The following is a 20,749-nucleotide window of genomic DNA, read 5'->3' as shown; positions in this document are numbered from 1 at the left end:
TTTACGTCGTTCTCTAACCTTTTCTCATAGCTCATGCTCTTTACACTTGAGTCAGTCTTCTTGTTCTTCTCTATCATTTCTCAATATTATATATCATTTTCATGCAAAAGCAAAATACTGCAGATGCTGAAAATCTGAAATAAAAATAGAAAATGCTGAAAATACTCAGCAAGTCTGGCAACATCTGTTAAGAGAGAAAGAGTGAATGGTTCAGGTTGATGGCCTTTCAAGTAAGTCACAGGGTTGGGGGAGGGTACGGGGAGAGGGTGGAAAAAGAACAAAAAGGAAGATTTATGTTAGGATGGGAGATATTAAATGAGAAGAGTTGGTGGGGTAGAGCCAAATGGAATAGTAATGGGACAATTGAAGTAACAGAATATATCCTGAGGAGTTGTGAATGGCAGAAGCAGCAACAGCCACCATCCAAAAGCAAAAACATGTGAAAAACAAGATTAAGACTGAAAGATACAAAGAAAAGGAAACAAAAATTGGTCTGAAATTGTTGAACTCAACATAGTGCAGAAGTGCCAAGTCGAAAAATGAGGTGCTGTTCTTTTTCATGATGTGGTCACTGAAACTGAAGATCATACTGAGTGTGATCTGACTACTGCATAACTTTTGAAGACTTGTGTTCTATTTTTCTGCAAAAAGTTCCTAGGGTTTTAATCGTTTTGTCACATTCTCTGAACATTGAAAAGTGACATATCTGTTGTTACTGTTGAGTCCATTACTAAGTTTGTCTTGCTAATTTAGTTTCATAATTCTGAAACCATCCAGACAGAATGCTTTACATAGGACTACAGGGGGTATATGACATAAAAGGTCCATTTGGCCCAACCAGAACATGCTGGCATTCATGCTCCTCCCATCTTTCCTCATGTAAATCTGTTAGAAATGAGATGAGATACATAGTTTATTTAATGCATTTAGAATTTTTTTAAAAATTAATTTGAGCATTGCTGAAAAATGAGACATGCTGTCGAAGCTTTTTATCTTGCAGTCATCAGGAGAATGCCAAATTTCAAAGGAAGCAACAACTGATAGATTGTATCAAACAGCACGTCCCTTTGGCTATTCAAAGTAATAGAATCATGGCCTATATGTTGTTATTACTATGATTGGACAGCACTCTCTGTACAATCCCAAGTGTGCTAAAAATTGCACTTAAAACCAATTTAAGATCATCAATTAGGCTCACAATGTGGCTCACTTACACTTACTATATTCATATGCAGGGACCTGCCCTCTGCAGGCAAAAGGAACATGTCCAGGCATTGTGCCTTTTTTGAATCAAAGAAAGGTGTGGGGAACAATTGATATGTATATATAATAGTTGTTCCATAAAGATCTACATTTGGAAATATAAATTAGCTCTCCCTCAGTCCTCTGCCACTACAACTTTTTCTAATGTGTTCAATCAGCATTGGAACAGCTTGGCAAGGGAACAGCTAGTTCCATAGCACAACTCTTCAGTACTACCTGCTAGGGCCCATAACCTTTGCTATATCCAGTATTTTCAGCTGTTTCTTAATATAATGTGGAGTGAATGGAATAGACTGAAAACTGGCATTTGTAATGCTGGGGACTACAGAAAGAGTCTGAGATGGACCATCCACTTGGTACTTCTGACTGAAGATGGCTGCAAATGCTTCAGGCTTCTCTCCCCCTTTGAGCTTGGAGATGTTTGTGAGGCCTCCTCCATTCACAACTGGATGTGGCAAGATTACAGTGCTTTGATCTAGTGTCACCATACTAACACACCTCTATGAGGCCTGCCTGATATGATTTCCAAAAAACAAGTAGAGGTCTTATTATTTATATAGCGGTCCTTTGCCAGATTTGTCTTATATTGCGCAGGCCATGCCAAGTATTAAGTAACCAAGCCAGGGGTCAAAACAACAGTGGTTTTTGTTTGCCTTCCCTCTTGCCTGCGTACTTCTGCTGTCAGCTCACCCAAAATATTTAGATGAAGTTGGATCACGTAAAAGATTTGAGCCTCTTGCTGGAGGCATCAAAGGCAGAATTTTGCCCTTGTTGGGAGGGGGGTGGGTGTTCAGTCAGGAAGTCGACAGCCACCCATGATCGGGCCCGTCCAGTGTGAAACATAAGCGGCATCGTTCGGGGTTGAGGGGAGAAGAGGGAGGGGAGGAGGGCAAGCTGAATTTCACGTGTGCGCGCTTGAAAATCTCTGAGGCACAGAGCTGCCTCAGGGAGATGGAGTTTTCAAAAAAAAAAATAAAAAGATTTGAAAAATGTTATAACATGTCCCCTCATGTGACTCTATCACATGAGTAGGGACATATTATAAATGAAATTTTATTTCATTTTTATTTGATGTTGGAAACCTCATCCACCCGTGGATGAGGTTTCCAAAAATGTGCAAAGGCCGCTTGGCTTTTTCACCTGCTTGCCAACTGTAAAGTTGGTTGGGCAGCGAAAAACTTGTTTCAAGTACCTTGTTAATGGCCTTAACAGGCCTTTTAATTATCGGCGGGCGCTGCCAATTCCCACGTGCACCCGCCAACCGAAATATCACGCCACTGTGCGTTGACATCGGGGCGCTCGCCTGACATCAACATGCATCATTTTACACTCAAGTAGGTCGGGCACGTGCCCGCCCGCCTAGGTAAAAATTCTGCCCCAAGTGTGCGTAATGCACAAATCAACCATCCCTGTTCTCTTGTTGAAAATTTGCCCAATATTCCTTTGAGTGTGAATGGCCGTCCTGTGCCATTAAATTCAAATTTGTTCATCTAGGAACAGGGCCTTGGTCAAAAACCATCAGATTTAAAAATGTTATAACCAATAAGCTGAACATAGGATTTAGGGTTTCTGTTCAACTCTGCATGCTACAGCAGTAGATATTGTGGTATATCACTGGATTAACTAAACTAACTAAAAATCTGGACATTTCAAGCACACTACATTAAGCTTAAATAGAATTTCTACGACCTTAACACTGGTTTAAGAAAATATTGGGCTGGAAGCCAATCCCACCCACAAATCAAAATAATGAGCACGGTGAGTTTCTTTGATTGCTTCCATTTCTAGCTCTTCAAGGAGCCTTTCAAATTCAGCTTTTATTTTAGGCGCAAAGACACCGGTAAACATTTTAAATACTAAAAAGTCGTTAACTTACTAAGAAACTGACTAGTATGCACCAATTAGGCTAGTAACATGGCTCAGTGTTTTAGTCTTTTTTATTGAGGATTACTCAGTTGATAAACTAGACACTTATTAAAATGCTCACTGTTTGCGATAAATCTATTTTTAGCTATATTAATAAAATTGCACCATTACCACTCAAATTCATTTTTTTAGTGCAAGGGACAAAAATAAACTATTACAGCTCTTTCAAGAATATTATCATTGAGAATTTGATTGATTTATGCAATTTGATTTGGCTGGAAATTTGAACCTTCACTTCAGAAAAATTACTGATTGCATCTAAAGTGGAAACTACACAGTCAGTTCACAATGAGAGGACAAGAAAAGTTTCTCAACAAAAATCTTAAACTATAAATTATACATGTTGCATTTCCAGCAGCATTAGATTTATCTCCAAATTATAATGGATGTGGCAAGAAATGTTAAAACACAGACATCTCTTCATTTCTGTGTTCAGTGAAGTTAAAGAAATCAGGGGATATAGTTGCAATTTACAAGTTTTCTTTCTTGTAGCATTCTAGGTGATGAAGTCATTGGAATTTGGTCTCGAAATCTCGATAAAGCTGATGTGAATTGTGCCTGTGTCTCACACTCGGGTCTGAACATTGTAACTGGAGATGATTTTGGCATGGTAAAACTCTTCGACTTTCCATGCACAGAAAAATTTGTAAGTCTTATTTTCTATCATCTTATGATATATGGGCCAAATTTTATTTTCCAGTTACAAATTTTCTTCTCTTCCTAAGCTGCATAAGTATTCGAGAGAAGTTTACTAAAGGGATGCCTAAGTGAATCATCTGACATTGGATTAGATAACTCCAGCCTAAACATGCGCTTTTATAATATGCCTTCCAGAAAAAAAATATTCATGGTTTAGTTTCAAGTTGCTTTACTTGTGTTGTAGTTGATGGCTTATCCTCTGACTTTCCATTAATATTAGACTTCCCCAGAATGCTGTCCTCATAGCTCATTACTTAAGATTTATTTTCTTTATCATCCAATCCTACCCACTCTACATTGCTCATTTTCTTCCAGATCACATGCCTCAGGAAAGACAATCCCTATTCCTCTCAGGACAATGACTGAATCAATTAGCATAGAATGATACAGCATAGGAGCCAACAGTTCAACCCATCATGCTGATACCAGTTCTATGCCTGGGCTACCTAATTAGTCCCACTCCCCTGCTCCTTTCCCATCGTCCTTTAAGTATTATCCAACTCTCTTTTCAAAGTTATTGAATCTGCTTCTAGAATGCTTTCAGGCAGCACACTCAACTCGTACTTTTTTTTTTTAGCTAAACACCTTAAATTTCTGTCCTCTGGTTACTGATCCTTCTGCCACTCAAAACAGTTTCTCCTTATTCACTAACTCAAAACCTTTAATGATTTTGAACACCTGTCAAATCTTCCCTCCTCCTCTGTTGTGAGGAAAACAACCCCAGTTTCTCATCTCCCCCTGTAGATGGTCTTTCATCCCTGAAACCATTTTAGTAAATCTCCTCTGCACCTTCTCTAAGGCCTTGACTTCTTTCCTATAAGAGTGGTAGCCAGAATTGGATATAATACTCCAGTGTTTTATAAAGATTTAGTGTAACTGCTTTAGTTTTGTACTGTCTCTATATATAAAGCCCAGTATACCATTTTAACAGCTTTCTTGTCATAACAGATATAAAGACAGGCGCACGAAGACTGTAACTCTCTATTCTGCCATCCCTTTTAAAATTGTACCATTTAGTTTACATTCTTTCTCATTATTCCTAACAGAATGGATCACTTTATATTTCTCTGCATTAAATTTCATCTGCTTTGTGTCTGCACATTCACCAGACTGTGTCATCTTGAAGTCTGTTACCAACCTCATCATTGTTTACTGCATTTGCAAATTTTGTGTCATCAGCTAACTTTTACATAATGCCCTGTATACCCAGGTCAATCTGCAGAAGCTTCAATTTTATTCAGCATATCTTTCTTAATTCAATCCCTCCACTATTTCATCATTTACAGCTCACCCACAAGTGGATATTGAACAATTTTCTCCAATTAAACTTTGTGAAGACTGAAGTTGTGACCTTCTGCCCTCACTACTACTTCCTCCCCAGTCATCTTTTCTCGGCAATCCCACCATTGTATTTGACTCGGAGCCAAGTTTCTGATGTTCGTTCATCCACTTTCACATCAACTGACTCATTACATTGCTGCTGCAATCTTCTTCACGGCCAGGATTTTTCAGGCGGGGGCGGGCCCAATACGCCAGCACATAAAATGACGCGCAATGTCAGGCATGCGTCCTAACATCATCACACTGTCTCGATGTTTCATTCAAGAGGCACGCACCGGAGTCAGCTGCATGCCCGCTGATATTTAAAAGGCCTATTAAGGCCATTAATGAAGTAATTAAGTTCAACTTTATACTGTCCTTCCCAACCTTACGGTTGGCGGGCAGGCAAAAAGGCCAAGCAGCCTTTATGTTTTTAGGAAACCTCATCCATGAGCAGGATGAGGTTTCGTAAAACTTATGAAAAATGACAATCACACGAGAGACATGTTTCATTAAATTTTCATTGTTTTAACAATCGCTTCAATCTCCCCGAGGCTGCTCCATGCCTCAGGGAGATTGAAGCATGTGCACGAAAGAGCGCTGGACGCAATTCTCCCTCCTTCCCCCCACCCACACATGTAGCGCTCAGCACTACTGCTTGCATGTTACGCTGGGCAGCCTTAATTGGCCCGCCCACGTAAAATGACAGTGCGGAGCCGATCACGGGTGGTGGTCAGTGCCGAGCCCACCCAGCGTGGGAAAACTTCTGCCCAATGTCTTTGGTGACTTCCAATTCTATCCCAATCAGCCTCCCAACCTCCACTCATTCAAAACTCTGTTGCCTATATATTCATACTATTACCCAAATTCTTTCTGGCCTACATTGGTTCCCACTTCCCCAGTGTATAATTCTCATCATGCTTAAAACCCTTTGTGGCCTTGGCACTCCGGATTTCTAACTTTCAAACCTGCACTCATTCCCCTGACAAGACTCTGACCTTTTGTCCATCTCTCTTCCTCCCTCCCTCCCGAATTAGTGGCTATGCCTTTAGTTGTCTAATTACTGTTTGGAATTTCTACTAAACTTCAATCACCCTTTTGTTCTTCAAGACTCTAACCAAGCTTTTGATCATCCATCCTAAGATCCCTTTCTTGGCTCAGCCTCCATTTTTGTCTGGTTATACACATGAAATGCCATGGGGTGTTTTACCACCTTTTTAAAGGTACTAATTCAATGCAAGTTGTTATAAACACATTGCATAATTGGTAGGAAAGAACAAAATTTAATCCTGTTCCTATGCTGCAGAGGGAGTACCCCAGAATAGCAATACCTGTTTGGAGAAAATAGGTTAAATCCAGTTTCTTTCTTACACAGGCAAAACACAAAAAGTATCTGGGTCACTCTGCCCAGATAACCAACATAAAGTTCACCAGTGGAGACAGATATGTCGTCAGTGCTGGAGGGCAGGATTGCAGGTACGATTTGACCAATTTAAAATATTTTTGCAATTTTATTCCTACAGTGAAGGTGTTTAAAAATGCAGGTAAATATTACTTGTAGCAAACGAGAAAAAAATAAGAAATTACATCTGAGGAGATTAATGTCACTTCCAGACTATACATTTCAAAAAACAACAGACTTCTAATTGCTTTCCTTTTTTCTCCCCCACAATTTCAGTTTGTTTGTCTGGAAATGTTTATGAAAATACTAACAAAAAGAATGCAAATGGCCATGAAACAGAGCTTGGATCATGAGAAGAATCAAGAAATTCAATGAAAAAAATCCCAGGAAAAGCTCAACGTATGAAAATAAGGCAGCTAGCACTATCTGCAAAATCAATTGAGAAGGCAGTTTGCTTTCATATAAAAATAATTTATCTATTTTGATTTAAGGCAATTTGTCAGATTTTCTACTGCACAGCCAAGTGTACATTGACGCAGTTGTAACAGTATTCAAATCAATCATGGATTTTAGGGCAGAGCTTGTATTCTAACTTCAATACTGATGTACAAATTACTTTGACCATTCTACATCTATGGTCCTGTTGTCAAGGACAGAATTCCTGAACAATCATGTGGCAATGCCATGAAAATGGTTAATTGAGTTCTATCAATACACAAAAACTAACTTTAATATGCTGTAAGTATACTGCTAGATATAACAAAAGCTTAAACCTTCACAATGTTGTGCTGTAGCTGATTTGGTAAGTAGCCTTAAGACATTTATAGTGAATTTGTGCTTTTCCAAATTTTGCAATGCTGCTGACAGTGTTCTGAACAAACAAAATAGTATCTAGTGGCCTTCATCCTGAATGTACCAGCTGAGTAATCTTTTGAATCAGTGTAAAAGCTGAAGCAAGCATGCCAAAGCATACTATGCACTACTGTACCAATCACTGTGGCTACCTGAACAATTACATTTAGTTCAGTGTAATAAAAATGGTTTGTAATTTTTATCATGTATCTGTGTTTGCAGGTATCAAATCAGCAATCCTGAAAGTTATAATTTTCCATTTATATAGTATATAAATAAAATGCAGCTTTTTGAAGCACAGTAAATGTGTGTTGCTTTGACCTGTATTCTGCATATTAACAGCATCCCAGGGTGCACTGCTATATGAAGAATCTAAAAGAATCACCAAGTTTTGAATTGCTGCTATTTTGAATTACTGATGTCAAGCTTTAAGTAATAGCTAAACAATTTCTGTAATGTTATAATAGATGCATAATGTTTCATAGTTTAATAATCCTTTAAAAAAATTAAATACCTGTAATCCTTTAACACTCAGTATTTTATTCATCTATAATTGAAGTCCATTCCAATGGTTTATTGTTGTAAATGAATCAGCGTGATAAATTATACTGAATTAATTTAAACCTGTTTCAAGTAATTGCACTGTTGGTAACCATAATTTACTATAACTTATGCAATATCAAATGGCATTATTGTAACTTGAATACTTGAAATTGTGCATTGTGCCATTGAAGTCAATGAAGTCTAGCAATTTTTATTTCCTGATTTTGTTGTACCTCTTGTACTTCCCAATAACATTCCTGAAATTAAATGACATAAAAAGACAAATAGACAAGAACAAGATTCCTAATGGAGTCCTGCTAATAGACTGTTGCACAAGAAAAACAAAATGTGTCATCATCAACTCCCTTAGTATGGACTACTTGTAGAAAGGGGAGTGCTGATGTATTGATTCGAAACAATGTGATCACCACATACATGCTAGAGTGTAAATGGAAATGTAAAAACACTATCAAAATATTACAATTAGTATCTACAAGCGTAAATATATACAAATGTTATTTCTCAGGCACTTTTTGGCTTGAATCATTCTAGAATTTGCAAACAAGTCACAGATTTATTCAACTTAGCCAAGACAGTAAGACACAAGCCTGGGTCTATGCAACTGGGTGACTCAGATTCTACACTCTGCAGATTTTGTAGTTAAATGCAAAATAACTTTTAAATGAACTGTACAACCAGTTGAATATGATTTATGCTACTAGCAATCATACTTTTATACCAATAACCAAGATTCTAAGCAATTCCACAACAAAAACCAGAGTGGGCTCCTCCATTCATTAAACATGCCAGCATTTCAATAACTTCAGCTTCTAATGATTAACACTGAACAGGGCACTTCCAGATTCAGAGAACATATAACACAAATGTGTGACCGAGTTATTGAATTTAATACCGTATTTCAAGGCACTAGACAATTCGCAACTTGAACATTTTCAAAAAAGGAATTCAAAATCCAATGAAAGTAAAATAGTTATAAAATATAACATTTGAGTTGACTGAGTGTTTCTTTAGTGTGTTCTGTCACAACAAGTCACAGCAAGTGTCATTCTGTGTCCTAAACATTCACCTACTAGTTTCAAACTCCTGGGACACAGTGGCATGACCATTGTGGGCCAGGAGGAAGGAGGTGTGGCGTGCCATAAGTATCAAGACTATTTACTGTTCCTGAAATACAATTACTATCGCAAAGGGATTTCAATACCTAATCAGTGGCCAATTTTTAAAAAATATGCTGAATGACAAAGACCTACGTGAACATAAGTTAAAAACAGAGGTGATGCAAAAAACACTACAACAGTGACTGATTCATTAAACAAGCGCCTTAATCAACTTTTACTGTAGAATCACTTTGTTGTTAACAAAAGGGGTATTACATCAGACATTGGCATTTCTCTTTGGATATTTCACCATCCAGTAGAAAACTCCAGAACAGCACAAAACACAAGTTACAAAATGCACCTTTAAAACCCACCACTGAATAATCTTAGCGACACGGCATCTAGGTTATGGAAAAAAATAATCTAGTCAAATCACACAGGAGAAAGTTACTTGTACAATTAAAATGTTTGAATCTCAATGTTAAACAATATTGGAAGGACAATAAAAAAATTGCAAAATGCTACATCTTCAAATATTTGCAGCTTTGTCATATCCATAATATGCGATCCTGCATGATCCAAACATCATTCACTGAAAAAGAGCAAAAAACAATGTCTTAGTAGCTATTATCCTACAGGCCCCGCTTAGAAAGCTAACATTTTTTTACAATTGAATTGCAAGAAAGCATTCGTGATTGTTGATTTTAATTCTTCAACAGAAGCACTCCACTGATTTTGTAAATGACACGGAACTTATATTTACATAATTTACAACAGCTTTTTAATTTCCAAAGCTTTATTACCCATTTTGTTGAGACCTGGTCCATTTTAATGCATGGCGAGGAGGTAATGTTACTGCAGGATGGTAGAATGTGCAGTCAGCTCTCTTACAGTGTGTGCTGAATCGACATGGCTGGGAACAACATAACAGTAAAGTCATCATTCTCCTCTTTTATATTCTTATTTTAACAAATCCTCTGATCTTTTCAAATTAATTTGCAAACCTTTGGATGGATAAAAGGACACTCCACTTTTTTGCAATCCGGAAAGAATCGACACAAAGAACTGCCTGGGTTTGTTGCAGGTGCTATAAAACAAGAATTTTTTTTAAAAACATTTACCGAACAAACCAGAAGTCAATAATTAAATAGGTACTTTGGTCTAGAAACAAGCAGTTATGGTGGATTTCAATAACATAGGTACAGACAGAGTAAAATGTCAATAATTTCCCAGTCTGCTGTACTTATATAAAAAATTTACATTGCACCCATAGCCTGTTAGGAATTTATAATGTAAAACCTAGGTTCACGTTATAATGGAAAATACCGTTGCAAACTAGTCGTGCTGTAATTACACATACCACTGCCAACTCCCCTCCTTACAGGGGAGGCACTGCAGTACCACTACTATCAGGAGTGCGATTACAGTGTAATGTGGTAGTTTTCATTATACTGTAGAGCAAGGAATTTATAATAGAAAAATAAAAATAAGGACAGATTGCAAGACTTGAAAAATTGGGGTCCAACTTACATCGGCTTGAATTATATCATGCCATCTTCAGACGGAATAGGATTAGACAACACAGAACTCAATCTCACTCCCTTTGCCCAGTGGGAATAGGACACCAGTGCTTGAAAAAGATCATACTTGAAATGATTTTAGGCCGCCCAATGCCAAATGACCTTCAATCTGCAGCAGAAAATTACCTAGAATTTGGCACAAAGCTGACAAGGATGGCTGATATGGAAAGTGGAAAAGTTGATACAGATGCAGGAAGGGTTGCTGTTCAGAAGTTTGCCAATCTGTAAGGTGGTGTAGTGAGAGCTTCCACTTTGCATCTGGCCAGGGTTGACACATTTCATCTTAGTTTGGCCAAACGATGAGTCGATGAGTGTTGTTGCAATGTCCTCCAATAGCAAAACCATATATATTTACTTCTACAAGGTTACTTCAGGATGAGTCACTATAGTACAATTTCTGCAGTTACAGCATTCAGATAAGTTTCCTCATTCCTGCCAAGTTACCTTCTGGTGAGCTCAAATATTAAGATTCAAGTTTACATACATGAAGCAATATTTAATATACAAACCTGGCTGTTTAGGCACTACTGCAGTTCGTTTGCTTGCATGTGTGTATGGACAGTCTGGTCGAATACACTTGGAGTCATATTTGCAATTTGGATGTATAAACAGGCACTTGTCTCCAAATTTACACTTTGGAAATGTTCTGAGAAAAAAAATTAAAAGTTATTAGTGAATACAACATGACTAGTGAGCAATAAAGGCTTCAACATGAACATTACAAATGAGCTTCCAAACAAATGGTATAATTTTGAAAATAAAATGTATATTCCTCTACAGAATTTAAAATGAACTTGTTTTTCATAAACATTCCTATTTTGTGTTTGAAATTATAAACTAAAATTTCAATATTTGTAAACAAGCACAATTACAGTAAATTTACACTTTTATACAGGCAGTCATTTCATTTAGAGACTGGGAGATTGGCATCCAATAAGACTGCTCCTTGTGTGTACACCATTAAATCTGATTCCCCTAACAGAAAAATTGTAGACTGAGTTATTTTGAGAGTTTAAGAACCTGCTGCTGGGACGAAGGAGGCAGATTTAGTTGTTTAAACACAGAGTCAGCTCATAGACACTTGGAACCTGAACTAAGTGACAGGCAGCATAAAAGCAATGCAAGGGTACTTTCAATAATGTGGCAGAATTACACAAATATATGGGACCAAATTATACTAGAGTTTGAGAGAATATATTATTTTTGTTTAATATTTTTGGGGAATATGGTGTTATTCTGTGAAGGAGGATGTGCGTCTGTGTATGTGTGTGTGTGTAAATGATTTAATTAAGCTGGGATAAAGTCACTAGAAGACATTACCTGGGGGGGTTTAAAACATGAAAGGATAGAGGCATTAAGTTTGAAGTGCAAATGAATAGGTTGGATCCAACATTTGCATTTTTAGATCAGTTGAGAGTTCATTTGAATATCAAAGGGAAGTCTGAGGTGTCAAAAAACATGAATGCATCTTGCAGGGGTTCCGTAGGTAAAGGGCATATTACATTTTATTGACCAAAAGCAGACAAAAATAGAAACCTGAAAGATTTTACATTTGGAAGGATTTGAGTTTCAAAGAGGTGCGAGAACAATGGAACATGAAATGAAAGGGGGAAAAAGGTACTTTAGAGTTACTGCAAAGAGCTTAGGGGCAGTTGTTAGATGTCGGCTGTGTGAGAAAAATCTCTTGAAACAGCTCTGGGTTGGGAGAAGATGCAGTTTGAATCAGCCATCCAGTCAAGCCAGAAACGTCTTGGGCTGCTCAAAGCAATCGTGTTCTGAAGTTTTGTATTTCCACAGCAGAGTGGGAGTGTTTAACTGGTTGTGTGATATGCCTTTATTAAAAGCTACAGTAGTTTGCCTTGGGTAATATTACTGGATTTTTAAGTTAAACATCTGTAAGAGAATGTTACCTGGAAGATGTTTACTTGTGGGTCTGACCAAGTAAGGAGCCTTTTAGGGGAATATTTTGTAAGACTAATTTTTAACTCCACAACTGTAATTTTGTTTGCTTAAGTTTTCTTTTATTCTTGTTAATAAAACCTTTACTTTTGATTTTTAAAATCCCAAACTTCTTGCTGCTGAGATCAATATGTTTTCTTCTCGTTGTCCGAATACAAAAAAAGGGTATGGCCTGTCAGCCAAATTTCCTTCTGGGATTTGGATTATGCAGCAATTAACATTGGCTATGGTCATAACAAACCTGTTGTTCCAGTACAATGCTGCATGTATCAAGCAACTGAGTTAACTTTTTTGCAATATAGTGCATGCAAAAAAACTCTAACAAATCTATAACTGATCAGAATAGGTCTGTGGATGTGGAAAGCTTTAGAGGAGTTCATTTTGATGTACACATATATAGTTCTTTCTTCTCCCCCTCAAATCACCATAATCTGTAAATATAGATCAACCTGAAGGTAGAGAGTTGCGAGAAGGGATCGAAGAAGCCCACTTAATAGTATATTTAAATCTGATAAAGGGTTAGTGAGGGAGGCTGTTGCCTGGGATGGTGCATGACCTTTGGAGAGACTAATGTTAAGAAACGCCATAGTTCCTCTAGATTTAGAGACAAAACCTGATAATAGTTTATTGGATGATTTTACCTACATTTGGGATAGGGTCTGTTAACAGTGAAGAAAGTTATGGCTTTAAAATAGGATTCCCATTACCACAGGTGATGTTCACCAATGCCTCTAAACAAGTATTTTAAAATCAGCTTTGTGCAGGGACTGTAGACAGTCCAAATAAAACTTGTAAACATCATCTTTAATAATTAGTGATATCCAGATAACCTAAAGGACATTTGTGTAGATACATTTCCATGTGTATTCAAATACAAAATTTGATTCATCAACAAGACAGACATCACTGGCTGATTACATAGCTGACTATTTTGTCTGCTTACACTGCTGCTACATCAATATAAAATTGGCCCTGCAGAAGAAAATTTTAACATGGTAAACTGATTGCAACTACTTCAACAGTTTTGTATGCCCATACAAAAGGTCAAAGCAACATCATCACAGTGAATTACAGTCTTTGATGGACAGCTCGTCTCAAAAGTTTATCACATTATCCTCCTTCATTGTTGTCCAGCTGAGTGGGACTACTCTCACCTAGTTTCATTCTTACCCACTTAACTGCAGTCAGAGAATTACTTGCAACGACTTCTCCTCCTGCTTCCACATCATTTACCTCTGGTGTCCTTCAATCTAGCCATGGTCCCCTCCTATTTCTCATTTACATGTTGTCCTTCAGTGGCATCATTTGAAAGCACAGCATTAGTATGCTGTATGACAACCAGCTCTACTTCACACCGCCTCTTAACTCATCCACTGTTGTTAAATTATCAGGCTACGTATCCAATACTGGATGAGCAGAAATTGAGAAAAATTGCTGAAGCCATTGTTTTTAATTCTTGCACCAAACTCTATTTTCTAGCTACCAACTCAATCCCTCTCCCTGGCAACAGCCTGAGATTAAGCCAGTCCCCCTGCAGCCTTGGTATTGCATCTTATCCTGAGATGGGCTTCCAATCTCATGTGTGTGTCATCACCAAGGCTGCCCATTTCCGCCTCCGTACCATCACCAAACTTCACCCCATCTTAGTTCATCTGCTACAAAAACCCTCATTCATACCTTGATTATCTCTGGACTTGACTATTCCAATGCACTTCTGGTTGGCTTACCACATTCAACCCTCAAACTTAAGGTCATTCAAAACTCTGCTGCTTATAGCTGAACTCACGGCGTACTGATCTATTATCCCTGTCCTCTCTGACCTACATTGGCTCCAGATCAAGCAACGTCTTCATTTTAAAATTCTCATCCTTGTTCTCAAATCGCTCCATGGCTGCTCCCTCCTTGTCTCTGTAATCTCCTTCAGTCCCAACTCTGATATCTGCACTCCTCTTATTTGAGCATCCCTGATTTTAAACTGCTTCAAATTGGTGGCCACCCCTCCAGTTGTCTAGGCCTTAAGCTCTGGAATAACCTCCACTCATCTCTCTGCCTTTCTACCTCACTTTTCTCCTTTAAGACACTCCTTTTACTTAACTTTTTGACCAAGCTTCAGGTAATCTTACCTAATACTGCCTTAAGCGGCTTTATCATACTTTGTTTTGTAACACCCCTTGAGCTATTTTGTTACTTTAATCACTCGCCACCACTGTGCAAATAAACTAATTCTACAGCAGATTTCAAACAAAATTTTCACACTTGAGACATCCATTTCTTATTCCATGCACATCCCTGGTGCATAGCCAAGTACCAAGAGTTTAGTAGTGGGTGAATCCAAGTCAGCATCAAAACTGTCCACAAGGAAGTTCTTGTCAATTCAATGTTTTATTTTGTAGATTAGCCCTCAAATCACAGCTGGGACCAGCTCCATATTGAAAGATCATTAATTCAGACAAATTTACTGTCTTTTATCTGGAGTCATCGTTAAATTATTTTAAAAATTCTTCTGTTAATCAAATTAAAACAATAATAAAAGCAAAGCCAGCGAAGTAACATCAATAGCTCCCTTGATTTTCTCTTACATTTTTTAGTCCTCTTCAGAGTGCTGAGTTAATAAATACAAATGTAGTCCAGTATTGAAACAAAACTCATTTCTAGCTTACATTTAATTAACCTTCAAAACTGAAGACTGAAAGAAACATCTAATAAAAGTTAAATAGAGAATCCTGATTATCATAAAATATTAATAGGTATTGTGGGCTTTTTCTTGAAAGGTACTCACTTGCATGAAGCTACAGGATGATGATATATACATTCATCACCATTTTTACATGCAGGCCAGTACTTGCATCGCTCAAGAACTTTCTGCCGCTTTACTTGAAAGTCATTGTCATCAATCTCTTCTAAAGTAGAAAATGAAAAGAACATGATTTAATATATTTAGCTCGCATTGAATATATGCGTTCCAACACTATATTCTTACTTTTAAGTATTAATGAATTCTGTCAATTTATATCTGATGACTTATTAACTAAAGATAAGGTTTTTCAAAAAGATTTCCCAAGCAACAGCTCAGCATAAATAGATCACTTTTACTGATTCAGAGTTTTTAAAAGTTAACCTTTTTTTATTCATTCAAGGCATGGGACATCACTATCTACACCAGCATTTATTGTCCATCCCTAATTACCCTTGAGATGGTGGTGAGCTGCCGTCTTGAACCGCTGCAGTCCATGTGGTGTAGGTACATCCACAGTACTATTAAGGAGGGAATTCCAGAATTTTGGCAGTGACAGTGAAGGAATGGTGATACATTTCCAAGTCAGGATGGCGGGTGGCTTGGAGGGCAACTTCCAGATGCTCCCAAGCATCTGCTGCCCTTGTCCTTCTAGATAGTAGTGGTCATGGGTTCGGGAGGTGAGGTCTAAAGAGCCTTGGTGAGTTCTTGCAGTGTTTCTTGTAGGTGGCATTGTGCGTCACTGGTGGAGGGAGTGAATGTTTCTGGATGGGGTGCCAATCAAGCAAGCTGCCTTGTCCTGGATAGTGTTGAGCTTCTAGAGAGTTGTTGGAGTTGCACTCATCCAGGCAAGTGGAACGTATTCCATCACACTCCTGACGTGCCTTGTAGATGGTGGACAGGCTTTGGGGAATCAGGTGGTGAATTACTCGCTGCAGGATTCCTAGCCTCTCACCTGCCCTTGTAACCACAGTATTTATATGACTAGTCTAGTTCAGTTTCTGGTCAATGGTAACCCACAGCATGTTGGGGCACTCAGCGATGGTAATGCCACTGAATGTCAAGGGGTGATGGTTGGTATCTCTCGTTGGAGATGGTCATTGTCTGGCACTTGTGTAGTGTGAATGCTACTTGCCACTTGTCAGCCCAAGCCTGGGTATTGTCCAGGTCTTGCTACATTTGGACATGGGCTGCTTCAATATCTGAGGAGCACAGTGAACATCACCACACCTGACCTTATGCTGGAAGGAAGGTCATTGAAGAAGTAGCCGAAGATGGATGAGCCTAGGGCACTACCCTGAGGAGCTCCTGCAGTGATGTCCTGGAACTGAGACGATTGACCTCCAATAACCACAACTATCTTCCTTGCGCTCGGTATGACTCCAACCAGCGGTGAGTTTTCCCCCTGATTCCCCGTGACTCCAGTTTTGCTAGGGCTCCTTGATGGCACATTTGGTCAAATGCTGCCTTGATGTCAAAGGTAGTCACGCTCACCTCACCTCTGGAGTTCAGCTCTTTTGTCCATGTTTGAACCAAAGTTGTAATGAGGTCAGGAGCTGAGTGATAAGCCACAATTGCCTCCAGCTAAAGACAGGATGCCAAATCTTTTATTCCTGCCCCAAACTCCATATCCTTGCAACCAATTCCATCTCACTCTTCAGCCACTGTCTCGGGCTGAATCAGGCTGCTGCAATCTCAACATCCAATTTGACCAGAGCTGAGCTTCTGATTTCTTCATCGCCAAGGGTCACCTGCTTCATCTTCAGAACTGTGTTTGCCTCCACCTATCTCCTGTTCAAATCCCGATCCGTGCTTTTATTACATCAAGACTCAGCTACTCCAATTCTCTCCTGGCTGACCTTTTCTCCAGCCTTCATAAACTTAATGTCATCTAAAACTCTGCTGCTCGCAGTTTTCCCCAGCAATATCTTTTTTGTGCATAACACAGGTTTCCAGGGAAGGAAATCGATTCAGCATTGACCAACCTTTTAGAATGGAGCAAAGTTAATGTTAGTTAAGGAAGATTGAGGACAATAGAGCTATTAAAAGCATTGTTTCTCTGTTCCTGCCCATCTCCTCCAGGAGGTAAGGGAAGGAAAATAAATTAGTATAAGCAGGGAATTACAGGTTTTGTGGGCTATGAATGACTCAGACCTGACAGGGCAAAAGGTATTTCCTTAGTCTGGATTTCATGTTCTTTAAAAAGAATTCCTAAAATCTTGAACTCTCAGAATTGTTATAGTGTAGGAGGCAGCCATTTGGCCCATTGTGTCTGTACTAGCTCTCCAAAAGAGCAATTCATTTAGTGCCATTCTCCCCGTAACCATTCATATTCTTCCTTTTCAGATAAGAGTCTAATTTCCCTTTTGAATGCTTCAATTGAACCTGCCTCCACCTCTCTCAGGCATTGCATTCCAGGCTTTAACGACTCAATGCGTGAAAAAGTATTTTCTGAAATCGCTTTTGCTTCTTTTGCCAATTATTTTAAACCTATGTCCACTCAATGATTAGACAATTACCATCAGACTCTCTCAACGGCTGAGCAGCATTCGGTATCGATAATCTGTATTTCCTTCCTGCCTCTTGCAAAAGACCACCTTGCTCCATTGACTCAGTCTCCTCGTCTTGTTCTGAACTATATCCAGGAGGACTTGGAATGCCATCCAATGTCACAATAAATTTAGGACTTGATTCCTCAGAGTCATGTTGATCTCTACCAAAGAAATTTTAAAAACACAAAAATTAATAACAGGGTTAATTGAACTTTTTTAAAAAGTTATATATTCTGCAAGACATACTGGAACAGGGCATATGATCCAATATAGGTATAACAAAAATGTTTCTGTATAGCAGCTCAGCAATTCCTGTGGGGAAGATGTTTTAATAGCGAAATGAGTCATTGCTTAAGTGATTTTACACCTGATGAACATAAACCATTAGAGGCTCATTCTTCTTGTGGCTTCTTAAAAAGGCTAATCAGAGAGCATTTTTCGAGGTGAGGTCAGATTTGATTAATTGAATTTTTCAAGGAAATCAGATCATTGAATAGAATGCAATAGTGCTGCACATATGGATTTTGAAAAGGTACTTATTACCCATGAAAGGGACTTATTGTGAAAGTTAAAAAGAAATGTAGCCATGTGAATCTATAATTAGGTGACAGAAAGCAGAGTGCACAGATAATAGGGTGCTCGGATTGGTGGATGTGAATAGCCATGTGTCCAGAGATCTCGTTGGAATCCCTTTACTAATATAAAACAGAGGAAGATACGGACTATGGAGAGAGAGAGAGCAATGTAATGAAATTAAGCTTAAATTGCTCTCGCAAAGTGCTGACAGGTACTAAAAGGAAAATGGTCTCCCATGCAATAAACATGTAAATGACCTAGATATGAACATAAGTTTGATTATATGTAATCTGATTATATGTAATCAAATGCATTCTAAAGAGCAAAAGTGATTTTGGAAAAACAGACAAGTAACTGAGTGGAAAAGATAAGAAAGGGGGTTGTTTGGCAGATGCAATTCCATATAAACTAGGACATTTTTGGGGAACCAGAAAAAGAGTGAAACAAAGTGCCTTACAACATTTTGGGACTTTTACATATTCAGCCTGAGAGTGGTTGCTATGAAGGCTAACGTCCTATGAATAACAGCGTATCTTATGATTTAATATTTACAGACAGTTTAGGATGTTAGTTAAGATGCAACTATACATGGAACAAACTATTAAACTATGTACTTTTGCACTTTGCATTAGCTTTGAGACAATAAGATCGGTTGGTAGGGTCCTATTATGATAAAAGAGCTTTCAATCAATGCACCCAGCAAGCAGCTTGGCTGAGAATACAAGTGCTAAAAGCTCCCAACTTGAAGGAGCAGCATCTTATTCAATATTGTATCTCTCACCAGCAATTTGATAGTCCAAGGAGGGAGGAAGGGTGGGTTTGGAGGACTGTCGTTTTTATCTTTCTAGTGATAGATGCAGTTTTAATCATTTAGTTGGTACTTTGATGAGAAGAGTGGCCTTGGGCTGGCATCCTATTTTCTCGAGTGTCTGTAGGATTTGGCTTCTGTTGCAGTGGTGACTTCCACAGTGCTCAGATGTCTGAAAGAATGTTTGAGAGTTTCTTGTGGATTGCAGGAGGATTTCCTCTTTGTGCTGGTGAGCTGTATGTGCTATGTGCTGGGATGAGGGCAAGGTGGGTTAGGTAAATTTCTGCCCATCAGGAAACTCCTGTCTGTTTGGAAATCAATGGGGAGGGAGGAACTTTGTTGAAATTTGGAGAGTCAAACCAGCTCTGTTCAATAATTCGGCTTCAGTGGGTTACTGGATACTGCCAGAGGCCTTGCATTTATGAAGCAGGTCAGGGAATACGTTTGTGGAAACTGTGAGATACTAGCACTACAAGCACATAGCACACTTGACCCTTGCTCAGGACCTTATAGTCTAAATTATACGAACAGTTAACGCCGGCGAGAAATTTTGCTCACAACAACTGCTGAGTGAAAAAGCACAACTACACAGCCCACATTTTTTTGTCAATTGTTGTCAAGGATCCTCGTTACTGGTATGTACTTGGAAATCTTCCCCTATAATTTCTTTGACTTGAAAGTTGTGTAGAAAGAGTTACAAAGGCTCTCGGGCAGTGCAGGTCCATGGGCACAGAAGCCAGTGTTCTGTGAACTCTCTCAAATTAGGAAGAATTTGAGGGTAGATGATGGATGATAGATATTGGTCTGCTTTTTTCCAATACTTCAGGGCAGCTGGAAGGAATTTTATTGCAGCATCGATGCCGCATTATCTGGGGTTTCCATAGTAGTTATCATAGCCCTGTTTTTTGCAGACATGGTTTCCAGCTTACTTGAGTGTTACATTTAGGTGGTTACATTGCACATCTTGCTGATTTTTACAGGGCAGAAGCTAGAAAATACTTATCTGGTTGCTTCCACTGTAACACAACTGGAAGGTCTACTCTCTCTGCCCACCTTTAAGCACTGGAATTGCTTCAGCCAGTTTGTGTTAACTTGCAAGACTGCTCCACATTAGTAAGCCTTAAGACATTGAAGGACTGAAACTTGGTAAAGTGGGAAAACAGTGAGATGGTTTCACATCGTCAGCGATTTTTATAATATATTTGAAAGCTGTTGTTTGCAAGTGTGCCTGATTGTGTTCTAACAGTCCCAAGAGTTATCACCATGGTGGGCTGTGCCTTTGAGTGCAGGCACGAGAAGGTGGGGAGGAGGGGAAGAAAGGGAGAGAGAGCGCGTGCGCATGAGAGATAGCACGAGACAAGAGAGAGAGAGCGAGAGCATGAGACAGAGACACCGAGACAGAGACACCGAGACAGAG

General features: G+C 38.7%; 2 protein-coding genes across 8 annotated transcripts in view; one reads left to right on the top strand and one right to left on the bottom strand.

The window, feature by feature from the left end:
• Positions 1 to 7,911, top strand: part of eml5 (EMAP like 5) — a 192,310-nt gene extending 184,399 nt beyond the window's left edge. For all 4 annotated transcript variants that reach the window (XM_041214377.1, XM_041214374.1, XM_041214375.1 and 1 more), the window contains 3 exons: positions 3,682 to 3,835; positions 6,584 to 6,684; positions 6,887 to 7,911. In XM_041214377.1, coding sequence (XP_041070311.1) covers positions 3,682 to 3,835; positions 6,584 to 6,684; positions 6,887 to 6,911 — 280 coding nt within the window. In that variant the 3' untranslated portion in view covers positions 6,912 to 7,911. The remainder of the gene's footprint in view (positions 1 to 3,681; positions 3,836 to 6,583; positions 6,685 to 6,886) is intronic.
• Positions 7,912 to 7,985: 74 nt separating this feature from the next.
• The window catches only part of zc3h14 (zinc finger CCCH-type containing 14), a 40,044-nt gene continuing 27,280 nt past the window's right edge, over positions 7,986 to 20,749 (bottom strand). For all 4 annotated transcript variants that reach the window (XM_041214378.1, XM_041214382.1, XM_041214381.1 and 1 more), the window contains 6 exons: positions 17,916 to 18,109; positions 15,442 to 15,562; positions 11,213 to 11,349; positions 10,128 to 10,210; positions 9,927 to 10,036; positions 7,986 to 9,715 (listed from right to left, as the gene is read on the bottom strand). In XM_041214378.1, the coding sequence (XP_041070312.1) occupies positions 9,709 to 9,715; positions 9,927 to 10,036; positions 10,128 to 10,210; positions 11,213 to 11,349; positions 15,442 to 15,562; positions 17,916 to 18,109 (652 nt within the window). In that variant the 3' untranslated portion in view covers positions 7,986 to 9,708. The remainder of the gene's footprint in view (positions 9,716 to 9,926; positions 10,037 to 10,127; positions 10,211 to 11,212; positions 11,350 to 15,441; positions 15,563 to 17,915; positions 18,110 to 20,749) is intronic.

This window comes from Carcharodon carcharias, chromosome 20 (assembly GCF_017639515.1).
Source record: "Carcharodon carcharias isolate sCarCar2 chromosome 20, sCarCar2.pri, whole genome shotgun sequence".
Classification (NCBI taxonomy): Eukaryota; Metazoa; Chordata; class Chondrichthyes; order Lamniformes; family Lamnidae; genus Carcharodon; species Carcharodon carcharias.
Note: the sequence above shows the minus strand (reverse complement) of the source record. Positions and strands in the feature narration are given on the sequence as shown.